Source organism: Prunus mume, linkage group LG2 (assembly GCF_029339155.1).
Source record: "Prunus mume cultivar Tortuosa linkage group LG2, ASM2933915v1, whole genome shotgun sequence".
Classification (NCBI taxonomy): Eukaryota; Viridiplantae; Streptophyta; class Magnoliopsida; order Rosales; family Rosaceae; genus Prunus; species Prunus mume.
The window spans coordinates 20,742,575-20,758,555 of NC_142699.1; the positions used below are offsets into that span (position 1 = coordinate 20,742,575).

At 38.2% G+C, this 15,981-nt stretch overlaps 3 protein-coding genes across 4 annotated transcripts; 2 read left to right on the forward strand and 1 right to left on the reverse strand.

Annotated features, from left to right (window-relative positions):
- The first annotated feature begins 128 nt into the window (after positions 1–128).
- Positions 129–2,844, forward strand: LOC103321703 (Regulator of chromosome condensation (RCC1) family protein). The gene is made up of 7 exons (XM_008223528.2): positions 129–473; positions 558–710; positions 948–1,112; positions 1,338–1,505; positions 1,766–1,897; positions 2,020–2,103; positions 2,350–2,844. Exons 1-7 carry the CDS (start codon positions 251–253, stop codon positions 2,631–2,633), a joined length of 1,209 nt encoding a protein of 402 aa, XP_008221750.2. The 5' UTR covers positions 129–250; the 3' UTR covers positions 2,634–2,844.
- A 138-nt stretch (positions 2,845–2,982) lies between these two features.
- Positions 2,983–6,464, reverse strand: LOC103321640 (5'-AMP-activated protein kinase-like protein). 2 transcript variants are annotated; one of them, XM_008223473.2, is made up of 8 exons: positions 5,747–6,464; positions 5,160–5,316; positions 4,513–4,708; positions 4,195–4,421; positions 3,845–3,933; positions 3,621–3,768; positions 3,445–3,513; positions 2,983–3,339 (listed from the first exon to the last, which is right to left on the reverse strand). In XM_008223473.2, the coding sequence occupies exons 1-8, from the start codon at positions 6,325–6,327 to the stop codon at positions 3,244–3,246; spliced, it is 1,563 nt and encodes a 520-aa protein (XP_008221695.2). In that variant the 5' UTR covers positions 6,328–6,464; the 3' UTR covers positions 2,983–3,243. The 2 variants fall into 2 exon arrangements, with proteins under 2 accessions (XP_008221695.2, XP_008221693.2); XM_008223471.2 differs by having other exon boundaries at positions 3,845–3,990; positions 5,747–6,463.
- A 6,919-nt stretch (positions 6,465–13,383) lies between these two features.
- LOC103321704 (protein NRT1/ PTR FAMILY 2.13-like) lies at positions 13,384–15,494 on the forward strand. The gene is made up of 4 exons (XM_089046113.1): positions 13,384–13,549; positions 13,663–13,880; positions 13,961–14,538; positions 14,636–15,494. Exons 1-4 carry the CDS (start codon positions 13,384–13,386, stop codon positions 15,492–15,494), a joined length of 1,821 nt encoding a protein of 606 aa, XP_088902239.1.
- The last annotated feature ends 487 nt before the right edge of the window (positions 15,495–15,981 follow it).

The following is a 15,981-nucleotide window of genomic DNA, read 5'->3' on the forward strand; positions in this document are numbered from 1 at the left end:
TCAATAAACACGGGAAAGAAGTGAAGAGTCTGAAAGTTCAGGTTCATCTTTTTCATCGTAAACAAAAGCTATCAAATGCTATACGGTTTACCAACTTAATAGAATCTACATGTCCAAGCCCAAAAATCTTGAGTCGGAGCCCAAAGAGCCCAAATGATGAGCATTTTAACAGACTTTACAGAAAGCAAAAGAAATTCCAGTGGAGTTGAAACTTGAAACTTAAAAGGGAAGAGCGGAGAGCATCGTAGTAATGGAAGAGAATGAAGAAGGGAAAATAGTAAAGCACGAAGAAGAAGAAGAAGGAAGAGAGCAAGAGATATGGAGTTGGGGGGCAGGAACGGACGGGCAGCTGGGCACGGGCAGGCTGCAGGACGAGCTCCTCCCTCAGCTGCTTCACTTCACATCTCTCTCCTCCGCCGGACCCATCTCTTTCCTTGCTTGCGGCGGCGCTCATGTTCTTGCCTTGACCTCTGGTCTCTTCCTTTCTTTCATCTAATATTATAAACAGTTTTCTTTTTTTCTTTCTTGGGAACCAAAAAATCTGACCCCTTTTGCAGGTGGGAAGGTACTGACATGGGGAAGAGGCACGTCTGGTCAACTAGGTCATTCTGATACGGTCAATAGTCCACATCCCAAGCTTGTTATGTCTTTGAACAACTACTTCATTACTCATGTTTCTGCTGGTTGGAACCACTCTGGTTTCGTTTCAGGTATATTCAGGCAGTTGATGTTACAATCTGTGCTGATATTTTTATGCTTGTTTGTATCCGTATTATTAGCATAAAACCAATTTTAGATTTCCCCCTACTTCAATTTTTCTGCTTTTACTGCTTTTGCACTGTCTGTGTCAATACATCTGGTTCTGGTGTGTTTAATTGGAAGACAACTTGAAGTATGGGGCTTACTCAACTCTTTTCTGGTTTTGGTCTTTACTTGGTTGTTTTCAGATACAGGGGCTCTTTTTACATGTGGAGACGGCACATTTGGTCAGCTCGGGCATGGCGATTACAGGTTACATTGCTATCCTGTCGAAGTCTCCTTCTTTGCTAGTAGTAGTAAGCACGTGGAACAGATAGCATGTGGAATGCGCCATTCCCTTGTTTTGCTGAGAGGTAATTGCAAGGATGATTTTGTATGTTTCTGGCAGACGCAATGCTTTAGTGTAGAGATGCCGTTTTATTTGGATGTATAAGCTCCGTGGCATGCTTGTATTACAAGATAAGGCATTTCCTTTAGTCAATATAGCCCATTTGTCCTAGTGTAAATGATGTGTGAAGTGTATGCCTAATCATTACCATCCAGCTTAAGTTTCCACAACTAAGATTAATATAGTGCAGGTGGTTCAGGAGATGAAGTTTATGGGTTTGGTTCTGGGAAGCGTGGTCAACTGGGTATCGCCAAGGATAAAATCAATTTAGTTAGTCTTCCAGAACGAAGTTGTGGATTTGAAGGTGTAAAGATCGCTAGCATCACTGCAAATGGAGATCATAGTGCAGCATTATCTGGTGAGTCCAGAAAATTTTCATTTTTTCTTGATTTGGCCATTAAAGCAGATCACATTGCTTGTAAGATGGATGTCTTGAACTGTAGCTTTAAAACGATCCAGTCCATGTAAGAGATAAGAACTTTCAATGCTAGTCATGGTCCACAGTTTTCACGTAGTAAAAAAGCTTGTGAAGCCTGGTGCAAGTACCGATGGAAACACTAGTTGCCTCAGTGAATTGTTTTCCTGATTGTCGTTTTCTTTTCTTGCCTATTACCTTAGCTGATGGGCATTTGTACACTTGGGGAAGAGGGTTTGGCGGCACTTTAAGTGCTCAAACGCCACAGCGTTTACCTACATCATTCCGCTTTACCAAAATTGCTCTTGGATGGAATCATGCTTTAGTTTTAACTGGTATGTGCATTTATTTCTTGTTTTAACCAGTTCTGTTTATTCATTTATTTATTAAATTTCTTCATTTTCCCTGGTGAAACGATATCTTGTTGTTAAATAGCAGCCTTGGATATCTTAAACAGGTGGAGAGGTTTTTATGTTTGGTGGAAGTCACCATGGAGTCCTTAGTAATCCTGATAAAATGACTCCAGTCAAGCACTCAGCCGGTAATGCATCTAATTTGGTCCACAAAGTAACATGTATTTATTAAAACTCTTTCACAAAGTAACATGTATTTATTAAGTGATAATTAACTGTTCCATACACTACTTGCCCTTGAAAAAGGAAACTGGATTTTTCTGGTGAGTTAAATGGGCAGGCGCAGACAACTGCAGTTGATTATATCTGAATGATCATCGTGGTCAAATTGTGATTTCTGCTGATTACATGTGTGGTTCTTTGAACATTTGCAGATTCAAGAGAAGTTGTCCTGGAGAAAGTCCCTGGGCTTGAAGGGAGTAGAACTCTGCACATTGCAGCTGGAGCTGAGCACTCTGCTATTGTAACAGAGAATGGGGTACTTAAGACATGGGGATGGGGTGAACATGGTCAGCTTGGCTTGGGAAATATAAGTGATCAAACGAGTCCTCAAGAAGTGAGTCTCAGCCACAAATTTCGGAAAGAAGCCGGCTTACTTGAGATTTACTGTGGCAGTGGTTTTACAATTGCAGTAAGAACTTTGTGTCGCCCTTCTTAGGCTGGTTAACCCTACTCAAGGATGCTAACTGAAATGGACACCGATATAAATTGATTTTTCCTCAAGGAGTTGAACTTGTAGCTCCAAGAGAGCAAGTACAATCATATTACCGGGGCTTTATCTGTTTCATGTTGTGTAAATATTTGTGTTACAGGTTGTGGTATTTGGACAATAACTTTCTTATACAACAGAGAATTTTAGCTTTGCCGCCTTTGGGCTTGTTAATTAAGCTACAAACATTCCTTACAAGAAAACAAAAAAGCTGCCAACTTCAAATTAAGTTTGCCCTTAAGGAATCAAACCCAAAGTTATATTCCAGAGATCGGTCTTCCGGTTATAATTAAGACCATTTCCTGAAGAAAAAAAAAATCTCATTGAATCAATTACCACAAATGTATAATTTGGGTTTTACATGAATTAGAAAGCAGGCACCCAATGGTATTACACATGAATCCTGACAAAAGAATCACATCAGTTAAAATCTACCACCTACACCACCTATGATACAAGAGAAAAAAAACAGAGGGGGGAACGCTCGCTGAAACAACTGTTGCTTGCGCTAAATTCATCATTAGAATATCTTCTTATGCTTGCCGGGCTCTTCTGTGTCTTACGTTATGATCAGGACATTGTTTTCGTATCCACTGTTGTGAACAATAGGGCGCAGGGGATCAATCCGCCATTCACCATCAACAATAAATTTGATCTGAAATGCAAGGTGAAAACTGGTCAGATAATCACATTACTCAATGGCCCCCCAACGATGTAAAACACTAAAAGTATGACCAGAAAATAACAAAACTGAGCTAACCTCATATCTGCCCGGATACAACCTGAGGCACAAAGAGAAGATTCCTGTACTGGACTTTTCCATCTTTCTCTGTAACCAGTCACCGCAAATAACAACATTGGTAATGTTAACTGAGGAGAACGGACATTTGCTAATATTAATTCAACCTAACTGATCAATTCAAGAAGAGATCATACCTGGGTGGTCCAACCATCATATGATCCAGCAATGAGCACTTCTGAGGCTGAATTTGGCCAAACTATGTAAGCAGTACGAAGAAGTTGTAAGGCTCTACGAGCATCATTTATCCTTCTCTGTTTCTCCTCCACAGTCTTTTGCGCTTCACTGGCATGGGTGGGCAGGATGTCAATTGTAAAGCAAGTTACATTCGTGTTTTTAAATTAACAGAAAATGTGCATACATTATTGCCAGTGCCATCTTTCCTTCTAAAACAGCCAACTTTGCACGTGTCGAACGCAATTTGTCCTGGGCATGCATAATCTCATTTTCCTGAAACTCCCAGGCATCAGAAAGCTTCCGAAAATCATCAGAGGAGCTTTCATGAACCTAATGAAAAATATAAAATGGGTATAATATAATTCCCCAAATCCTCCAAAAACACAATCACAGTATGAAAATGCTTCCCAAGAGAACCTGAACGCAAACAGAACTTGAAGACCATAGATGAAATTCAACATATTGGTAAAACTTTGGAGTCAAAATTTCGAAGTAGTCATGCAAATTCATATAATCAAGACTGATCATACCCACCTGTGAAGCAGCTTCATCAGATCTAGTCCTCAATGAACGAAGTGCAGAGGAGAGCTCTGATTCAAGGTACTTAATGTGATCACGTATTTGCTTGTGACTGATCTCTTCCTGATGAGAATTCAGTTTATTCCTTTGATCAGGTTCATTAGCACCCTCTCTTAATTGAAATATTTTTTCTCTTGAAACATCCTCTGGTCCTCCCATTTTATCATAAGAAATTTCAGCAGCTGAACATTACATCAACATCAAAAGGTCATTTTAACCAAACTATCTAACCATAGAGCCGCTGAAAAGTGAAAACAAGTAAATATAAAATACCTTCAAAATCCTGATCTGAAAATCCAGCCCTCTGGATGCTCCAAGTTCTCCACATTTCTGGTCTTGGTGAGTCTGCTAGGGCATCAATGTCTGAAAGAGATCTGTTGTGGTTAGGCTTGTCTCTTGAATCATTAAGAATGGCTTTTTTGGGGTTCAATGATGCAGGTCTGTTGCTTCTAACAAGGCCAGCAACTGTCTTTTACAATGTAACAAGCATCACACGTTATGTTTTAGAAGTTCTACATGCAAAGAATTCAATCACATCAAACTCTTAAAAATAAATTACTTTCATGCTGTAATAATGATGACTGCCACTCATGAGAGTTCAAACATAATTGTTATCATCTCTTTCAAGTTTCAATGGTATGAACAACTTGATATTGGAAAGACCGAAATATAGTTTTGGTTTCACTAACATATGCTGATAAATTAGAATTTAATTTTATCTCAGATGTACGAAATCCCAAAGGAAGATACAAAAAATGCAATTCAATTCTAATAATTTAATACCATCTAACCACCATAAAGGTATATAGAAGTATGTGTTAAGTGAACAAGGGAAAAATTAGAGCTTTGCATGATGTTTTCCCCTAAACTATCACCCACCAAAAGCGACAAACAATGTTAAAATAATATAACAAACTTACCGCATCAGTTGAGATTTCGGGAAACTTGTAAGTACTTGGGAAGAAAACATCGTCTTCTTTTTCTTTCAAATTAAATCCAAACGTCAAATTTCTCTGTTTCTCCAATCGATTCAATATCCCCTCGATTCCAATATCATCCTCTGTTGCAGCAGCTTCTCTACACATATAAAAGAAAAACACTTTAGTTGATTCCCCTTCCCAAATAACTAATGTTTGATACAATCACTGAAAATGGGGAATCAATGAACAGTGGAAATCTTGTCCTATGCAATGCAGTTTTTATTTTAGTTAATCAAATCTCGTTATCTCATCATGGAGAGAGAGAGAGAGAGAGACAAAGAATCAAGGCTTGAGTTCTTCTAACAGGATGGGGTCAATAAGGTTCCATTATCTATTCATTCCCAGTTGATTTTCCAAAACCTAAGCAAGCCATCGCTACAGATGTCATCATAATTAATGGAAGTAGAAGTAAAACTCTAAGTCAATCTCTTGGTCCTCGATAAAGATATAGAAAACGAATACAAAAATTTACCAGCGACTAATACAAATCTAAAATTTCAACAAGTTCGTTTTAATAGAATCCTCACAGTGATCTACCCGACGACGACGCTGCTTGAGAAGAATCATCAGAAAACGAAGAAACCACGCCTGAAGCCCCAATTAGACTGCCACTCGAAGCACTGCTCTCGCCTTCTTTAGCCACTATCGAATCCCAATGCCTAAAATTACTATCTTGAGCTCCTCCTTCTTCTTCTTCCAAATCCCAACCCAACGAAAGCCAACCACCTTTCCTCGCAATAGCATCGACCAAATCCTCTCTCCCAGATTCAAGAAGCTCCTTCTTGCTCGGAAAAGCCCCAGGCTTCTTGGAGCTCTTCATGAACTCCAAAATCTCAGTTTCCAAGGTGAAATCCCCCTCTGTATCCCAATCTTTACATCGCCTCACAAACCCAGAACACGCTCCTTTCTTAAACTCTGAAAACCCTAAACACAAAGAACACCCGCTTTCTCTAACCGAAACGAAGCTAATCGCCTTCAGACGCTGCTGCCTCCTTGCGGTTGTTGAATTAACGACGTAGAGAATCGAAGGAAATGCATGAGGGATGAAATTCGGGAAGGAGTAGGGCGAGACGAGCAAATGGGTCGCAGCGGTGGTGGAGGAGAGCATGGCTCAGGCATTTCGACGAACACTTGGAGCGCAAGGCGAAATGGTATTATGCGTAGTACGCTCTAATGGAAAAGGGAGCGCGAGCAAGCCAAGCAACGAACAAAACCACCGAAAAGCGTAAACCAGCATTAATGCGAACCTTCCTTTTTTAATAAAAATACAACTGTGTACTTACTGATTACTGTGGGGCCGTAAGTTTTGACTGTTTATTAAGGGCATGTTTGGATCTGGAGGATAAGGTGGAACAAGGATAAAATAGAAGAGGCTTATTACTGGTCCCAACCAAACCTCTTCCATGTTTTGGGCTTATTACAATTCGTTTTCTTTTGGTTTTCTGTTTTTGACAAAACGATATCTTAACAACTTTAATATATATATATATATATATATATATATATATATATTATACAAGGAGAGGGATACGAAGCAGAGGGTAGCCTAGGACAAAACTCCAGAGCACTATTTTTGATGCATCGGTGTCTTATAAGAGCCAAAGGTCCAACAATGCTTGATCAGGGAAAAGTCTTATGCATTGGTATAATGTTGAAAATTGGACATATTGGATCTTATAGTTCTGGAAGAATATCCTCCAATTCGCATATATGAAGTGTAATAACCTTATACCTAGAACTACTGTAGAATATGATGTTTTAATTAATTTAGGGTTCAATACCTTTTGGGTCATTGAGTTTTACATGAAAATTCAATTTGACCACTGAGAACTTTTTTAGCCAAATTGATTACTGTGTTTTCCAAAGTTTACAATTTATAGACATTTCGCTATCTTCCATGAAGTGCAGTTTTTATTTTTATTTTTTCTAGGATGCACATTCATTCTTCTTCCTCTAACTCAACGAGTTAGAGTATATTGTGCTATAAGAGCCTTTCCATTGGAAGAGCCCAACCCGAGGCTAGGGGGAAAACAAAAAAATTGTGTTCCAGTGAGACCAGGCCAAGTGTGGGACCCACCACCTGGCCGAAGGCAACCACTGAGGTCCAAAGCGAGGGGTTAATGTAGCGCTCTGATCGCTACAGACTCGCTCTGATACCTCGATTTGATTTTTTCCTGTTGCCACGTGGCGTCGTCTGGGCTCTCCGATCTGATTTTTTCCTCCAATCCAACGGCAGCCAATTTTTTGCAATAAAATACTGGAAAAAATTCGAAATTTTTTAAAAATACCCAAAATTAATGAATTTTTTTCTATAAATACCAGCCTTTTTTTTATAAATTTATCTGAAATTTGAAATTGAAAATTTTATCCGATTATGAGATATGAATAGTATTGACACGTAGGAACCCGAAAATCTTATCCGAAAATATTATCCAAATTAATTATTGAGGTAAAAAAAGTTGTGAATAAAACAAAAAAATGAATAGTAACTGTCCTTAGCAAGGGCAACGGGTGGAAACACAAAATTGGATTTTGCAAGGGCAACCACTATTCACGTGAATAGTGGCTGCCCTAGCTCCCCCCGTTGCCATGGCTAAGGGCAAATGGGTGGAGTTGCTCTAAGGGTTTAACAAATTGGGAGAAAGCTCGGGTTGAAATCAAAATTGTGAGGTATAAGGTCACAAATTGGATGTTATATTGAAGCCTGGATCGATTGCGTAAGAAACGTATTGTGACTTCGGATGGCAAGGAGACGTAATCAAGGTGATAAAGCAAGAGCACCAAAATATATTGGTAAGTTGTTGATTTCATTTCAATTTGGTTTGGCTTTTTTATTTTCCTTACACATCACAATTTGGATTTCAACCCAAGATTTCCTCGAATTATTAAATCATAATAGCACAATATACCATAACTCGTTGAATTAGAGGGAGAAGACTGAAGGTGCTTCCTAAAAAATAAAAATAGAAACTGCACTTAACGGAAGATAACAAAATGTCTATAAATTATAAACTTTAGGAAACATAGTGACCAATTTGGTTAAATGTTTTTCTCAGTGACCAAATTGAATTTTCGTGTAAAACCTAGAGACCGAAAAAGTATTTAACCCATTAATTTAAGGTGCAAAAAGAAATTTGGAATTCAAATTACGGTTTTAATTCTTTTTGTTTTAAAGTGTTATGGCAGTGTCCTAACAATAAGTGAAAGAGATTCATCTCTATCATTAACTTGTTTATGTGCTATGTATGTTCATCTAATATATTTTTCATGTAATTTGTTGAACGTAAAAATTCATTTCTATATATTGGATAGATATGCAATTTTAAACGAAAATGATCAAAATCCCCCTATACGGATTATTTCATTTATATCTTATATGTTTTGTTTCTAAGAGTTGTTAGGTGAAATTACAAAAATGCCCTTATATGTATTTTGTGTTTCTCTACACATAAAACATATCTTATCTTTGTGCTTCTAAATTTTCTAAAAACAATGTTCTTATTCATAAGATGATTTTTTTAGAATTTAGTTCATTTAGTTTGAAATATTTGAATTTTTGTGTGTGAAATTACCAAAATATCCATATGTGTGTTTTTAAAAAAAGAAGATGAAAATAAGTTTTTGTTTAGTAGATCATCAAATTTTTAAAACGCGAGGTAAGCCTCCAGCTGCACTTGGAGCATTCAAAATATCTCAAACACTCAATTGCAAAGCTTTAAACACCTCACTTGGCCTTTAACCATACATAGTAACCAAGTAACTTTGAGAGAAACTCAAGTTCATTTCCAACTAGTTCTTAGCAAGGTCTAAAATATCGATGGTTTTGGAAATATTGATAGCCCAAAACAAGGAAATATCAGGATATTATCTAACTAAACATGTTGAGGTGGATAGACATTTCATCAAAGAAAAAATTGAGAACGGGATCATTTGTCTATCTTTTGTAAAATCAGAAGATCAGTTAACAGATGTCTTAAAAAAAGCTGTTTGTGGATAAGTGTTTTATGCCTCACTTACCAAGTTGAGAATTGATGACGTATATGCACCAACTTAAGGAAGAGTGTTGATGTGAGTTAACCTACTAAATTAAGGAGATTTATTTCCTAATTAATTAGGTGATTTACTTCCTTGTTTCATATAGTTAACACATCCTTGTATATTTAGGAGATACTTTTCTAATTAATTACTGTATCTATTTCCTTGTAAAACACCCTTATAAACACCTATATATCTCCTTATGGAGAAGAATAGAATTAACCTAAAGTATTCAAACCATATTCATATTTAAACAAAATCTACATCTTGTATAATGAAACCATAATAGTTGTCAAGATTGGCAAACTATTGACCCAAAAAAAAAAAAAAAAAGGCCAATGGACTAAGGAGGCGGTCACAATGCCTTAATTAACCAACCTAATTTATATTTTTCCATCCATCTTTTTTTTGTTTGTTTTTAATAGATAGATGAGAAATCGAAGACATAACATCTTTTGAAAGAAAAATAACTACATTAGATAAAAGGATAAATTACATTAAAACCCCTAAACTATAGGGTCATTTTCAAGTTCATACCCAATTTTAGAGATATTTATGAGTACATACTCAAACTGCCGAAAAACCTACAAATTGCCCCATCCGTTACACAAACCGTTAGTTAATCTGTTAAATGCTTACTTGTCAAATGTATGACCAATTTTTTAATGAATGGACTTCCATGTAGATAAAAAAATAATAAAAAATTCTTTATTTTTAAAAAATTAAAATCATTAAAATTTAAAAATCAAAAAGCAAAAAAATCTCTCTATTGATGCTCTTTTTGGGGAGAGTTAACTTAAATGAAGGAGTGGTGGATCTTCAGCAGGGCGGTTATGAACCTTCGACACGGAGGGGTCCTGCAGAAGAAAATAAGGAAGAAGCAATCGTCTCTTCAGTGCACTGGTGTGTAGGGATGACAAAAATTTCCGTGGGGGCTCGTCCCGACCCTAACGGGAGATTTGGCCAAACGGGTATGGGAAGGGGATGGTATTGGCGTTCCCATCCCCAAACCCGACCCGAAAATATATATGTTTATACTTAAATAAATAAATATAAATATAATATTTATGTTTAACCCTAAGTTAACCTCTATATCCTAATTCTTCCTAATCTTCTCTGGAACTTCATATTGATGTGATTTTGAATGGTTGAGTTGAACTTTATAGTTAATTTGGATGTGTTGAATGATAATTTAATATAAAACTTAATGTTAAAATGTACAACAATTTTTTTTTTAAAACGCAAAAACATAATTGGGGATTCGGGTCGGCCATGGGATAGTCCCTCGATGGGGACGAGGATTCCTCGAAACCTATTAAACGGGGATGGATTCGGGGACGGGGGCGGGGATGGAGAGTGGGGAAGGGAATGGTATTGTCATACTGGCCCCTACTCGACTGTTGTCATCCTTACCGATGTGGTACTTGCCGAAAGCTCTTCGATGCTTAAGTTAGCAAGTATTTATGGTAATTTGGAAAGAGTAACAGTAAATGTAAAAAGTAGTTACCTCTTTTTAATTGGGCAATGTTCCCTATTTATAGGGGAGTGAAAATGAGAGTTTTGCACAAAGTTTTGATGTGGGACTTTGTGCAAACTGCTGCGGAGGTGACATGTGTCCATGAAGACTAGGTTCTATAATTAGGAGCATCGGCAGGTGGTTACCACTTCGGAAGGGGGGCTTCCTTTGGTAGGCCAAAGAAGGTGATGATGCCACTCGTCTTCTAAGGGCTTGTTTGTGTGTCTGCTTGAGTATCAGTTGTATAGTGCCGGATACGCTTGGTTGATTATGGTGTAAACACTCTCCATCACTCTCCTCCTAACCCTCCCCCTAGCATGACTTAGCCAGCCACCCCAAGACCCCAAGCCACCCAAATAAGCATTCCAGCAGCCCAAACAACCACCCCAGCTAGCCAAACCACGACCCACCACCCATTTTGTAGTCAATTTCATCAACGGCCAGGGAATGTTGAGCGCCTACGCCATTATCAACTTCGGCGGGCAGCGGCATGAACCATGACAAAGCAGAGAGATCTTGGTATAAGACCCAGAAGAGAGCATGAAAAGATTGTACCCAACAGGCGTGGAAACCAAAGAAAACAACTCAAAAGGGTCAGCAGGGAATTCGATCACTCTTGAGGACTTGGTCAAAAGATTGAAGACAAGAAAGGAATTGGAGAGAGAGAATCAGAGTAGAGTCATAGAAAGCGAAGTGGTTGCAACACTGAGGGTGAGAAAGCAAGGGGAAAGAAGAGAAGGGTGAAGAAGAGGAGTGCTTGGAGATCAATGAGGGAGAGAATAACAGAGACTTGAAGTGCTTACAAGTCAATCTCAGATTCATGAAGTATTTGAGAGGTAGAAAAGAGAGAATACGCTCTAGGAGTTCCTGTGGTAGCTTGCTCCATAATCCAGCGTCCATCTCCGGTGGGATAATCGGAGGCTTGGAGATGGTGATGGGTTGGATTTATATGAGCAATAAGTTGTGAATCCAAAATTTCAACTTTTAATTTGATTATCTTTGTTATGTTGTGCTACATATGAAAAGATTTGAACTTCTCGATTTTGTAGAAATTAGGTTTATTTAGTTAATCTCCTCTGTCTCTCTCTCTTGGACCTCCACTAGCCCAGTCACAAAGTCAGTCCATTGGTAGCCAGCAACCATTAGTGGAGTTCTATGCTCAGGAACAAAGTTTCGAGCCTTTCTGATTGCTATACCACAATCCAATCTCAAGAAGCATCCTCATCAATCAATTGCTTAAAGCCTTCAACATCATTATCAAAAGCAAATGTCAAAATCTCATATCTGGGAGGAAGGGTTGGGCAGGGGTTGGGCAAGGCAAGGTCGTGGTGAGGTTGGCTGGGTTGGGAAGAGAGAGGGCGAGGGATTTTCACTTTTTATTTATTTATTTAATATAATTTAACATTTTTTTAAATATTTGAAAAAAATAAAAGAATAGTTCATTATATATTTTGGCAACATGGAATCCATGTCATCAAAAATTGGGGGTTACATTTGCCACATCAGTATATAAACAGATTAAATAACGGTTTGGCTAACGGAGGGGATTAAATTGTAAGGTTTCCGGGAGTTTGAGTATATATGTTACGTACTAGTAAATTTCTTTAAAATTGGATATGAATTTGCAAATGACCCTATAGTTTAGGGGGTTTTATGTAGTTTGTCCTAGATCAAATGCTAGTTATCTCGGTGGCTTACTTGAATTCAAATAGAATCATCCCCAGTTACAGGGTCTGCCAAAAAGGAAGTGGAGATCAAATATATGAAATGAAAAATAAACTACTATCACAACACTTGATATCTACAATTTGAAATTTATTTAGATATACTTACTAAAGGAAAAAATCTCGCAAGAATCCGGTCTGATACTACAATAATGGAGGTTGTAATAACTACTGTTTTTGCTAATATTTGGGATAAGCATTCGAAACAAACTTGGTAAATTTTGAATGCTTTAAACCTAAAATGGTATAAATTCGATCAGTTGAATTTGATATTACCATTGATACACTGAATCCATCACTCTGGATAAAAATGGGAATTTGGTAGAGGGGATTTAATTTTATTTTTGAGAGAGAGAGAGAGAGTTGGTTAAATGAATCATGAATGAAGTGGATGTATAAAATATAACAGAACTTTATCAGAGTCCAAACATGACAGAGAGAAAAATAGCGGGGGGTAATAAAAGCACCTCTTTCTTGTCCTCCTGCTTCAGCAAACGCAAATCAATGCCTTCCCATGAGTCTCCATCCTCCGAGCCATTGTTGCAACAAAAGGATGCAAGCACAGTCCAAAGAAGAAAGCATGGATGGAAGGCCGTACGTTACATCTTAGGTATTGATATATTATGTATGATGCTATATACTTTCATGTATATTATAAAGTTTGAATTAGGCGACATTTTTTTATTTTAATACTTGGCCTGAGTCAGCAAGTGCTACTTGGCTTTCTTCCCTGTATATGAGCTTGACAACTCAGTAGGAAAATAAAGGGGTGCCCTGAAGCACGGGGGGCACGTGCCCCCTTCTCCTCCCAACTTGTGCTCCCGAAGTGGCTTTCTCCTATGTATATGAGCTTGACCAGACTCCAAACTTACATTACAGAGGGAGAAAGATGGTGAGGGAAACGTGCTTCTCCTTCTGCTTCAGAAAAAGCAGATCAAACCCTTCTTCTGATCATGAGTCTTCTTCTTCATCCTCTGAAGCATTGTTGCCACAAATAGACGACTATGTAGACTTGTTAGATTCAAAGCCTGGATGGAAGGTGGCTTACATCCTAGGTATATAGGTGATATATATATATATATATATATATATATATATATCTGTGTGCGTGCTTGGAATTCAAGAAAATTGAAAAGTTCCATGAATTAGGACATTTTATTTTTTGCAGGTAATGAATCAATTGAGAAGATGGCAACATATGGGTTGACAACAAATTTTATGGTGTATTTGGTGAGGGAGTATCACATGGATCAGGTTTCTGCTGCTAATATTCTCAACATTTGGACATGCGGCTACTGTTTATTGACAGTCGTTGGTGCCTTAGTTGCTGATATCTATCTTGGCAAATTTCTCACCATTGCTCTAGCTTCCCTTGCAAGTCTTCTGGTACACAATTAATCAGCATTCATCTAACATTAATTAATCATGATTAATTAGCTTAATTGGGTCCAAATTTTGTGTATTAGGGGATGGTAACAATAACTCTGACAGCCTTTGTGCCACAATTAAGACCTCCACCTTGCATCCCTGATGGGCAAAAACATCTTCTGCATTGTGTCTCCAACACAAAAACCCAACTAGGTTTCTTGTTTGCCGGGCTATCTTGGCTAGCCATAGGCACAGGTGGAATTAGGCCCTGCAGCATTCCCTTTGGCATTGACCAGTTTGACTCAACCACTGTGGAAGGAAGAAAAAATGTCAGTAGCTTTTTGAATTGGTACTATGCTTCATCCACAGTGGTATTGTTAATCAACCAAAGTCTAGTGATCTACATTCAAGACTCTATTAGCTGGGCCTGGGGATTTGGGATCCCCACCCTCCTCATGTCATCTTCAATTCCCTTGTTTTTGGCTGGCTCCAAAATTTACCACCATGTGAAGCCAAAAGGAACCACATTTAGCAGCTTTGCACAAGTTCTTGTTGCTGCCTACAAGAAGCGCCATCTTAAGCTTCACAACGACAAAAGGGTTTGCGGGGTTTTCTTGGATGTTTCGTCGGATGGAAATTTGGTGCTCTCCAAGCACTCTCTCACTACAAAATTCAGGTAAAGCTTGATGGGTTCATTTTCCTTACATTGCTTAATCACCATTGTTTGCATGTTCATTTATTAATTCTCATTTGGCACTACTTTGGTAGCTCAGCTTCTTGAAGAAAGCAGCTTTAGTGGTGGACAATGACCTAAAAGATGATGGGTCTTGTTCAAATCCATGGAGGCTGTGCAGCATGCAACAGGTTGAAGAGGTGATATGCTTCATGAAAATCCTCCCAATATGGGCTTCTGGTGGAATCTGCGTGATGGCCTATGCGCAAGAAGGAACATTTGTAGTGTCACAAGCCCTCAAAATGGACAGGCACATTGGACCCAATTTCGAAATGCCTGCTGGCTCAGTCAAAATGATGTCATTGATCACATTATGCATAAGCCTCCCATTCTACGACCGTGTCCTCCAACCAGCCCTCCGAAAGATCACCAAACACGAAAACGGCATCACACCTCTCCAAAGAATAGGAATTGGGTATTTGTTCTCGTTTCTGTTCATGGTGGTGGCGGGACTCGTTGAGAGGCAAAGGAGAGCTTCTGCTTTGTCACAAGCTTCAGAAGATGGCGTTGCGCCCATGTCAGTTTTCTGGCTATTTCCACAGCTAATGTTCCTTGGCATGGTTGAGTTGTTTGGCATTGTCGGGCACATTGAATTGTACAACAAGGAGTTTCCTGAGAAGATGAGGAGCATTGGGAATTCTCTGATCTATCTTTGCACGGCTGGGGCTACTTATTTGAGCGCTGTGCTGGCGAGCATTGTGTACAGTGTTACAGGGAAGCATGGGGAGCCTAACTGGCTAGACAATGATATCAATGCCGGCAGACTGGACTATTTCTACTTCCTAATAGCTGCACTTGGGGTGTTGAATTTTGTGTATTTTTGGTCATGTGCTCGTGGATATACTTATACTTCCAGTGTAAGAGCAGTTGAGAGTATAGAGACCGACATTTTGGTTTAGACTTCTGTCCAGTAAATTTGGTTTCCTCTTTCAAATAGCTCTGTATTTGAACTCCATCCATAACCCATACATATACATATATATATGCATAACCCATCCCCTTTCTAATTTTATTTCAGTTAAAAAAAATATATATATATATTATTGTTTTTTAAGTTGGTCACGGCATTGAGTTCGTTTCCTTTGCATTTAATTTTTTTTAAAATCAAACAATTATATTGATTATAAAAAAAAACTGCATGAATACATCAAAGATGTGTATACATGAATCTCAAACAAGACTCAAAAAACAATAATCCGAAACCAAAAAACAGTTTATCCATGTAGATTTGATTCGAGTAGGTTATTTTAAACTAACACCTCCTCATGTAAAATAACCTCTTGATGCTTTTGGTGTTTTCACAAAATCCCTTTAAGTTTTGGAATTACATTAACATCATATGAAGTTTCACATTGCTTTCACAAAACACCTTTTATTAATTTTTTA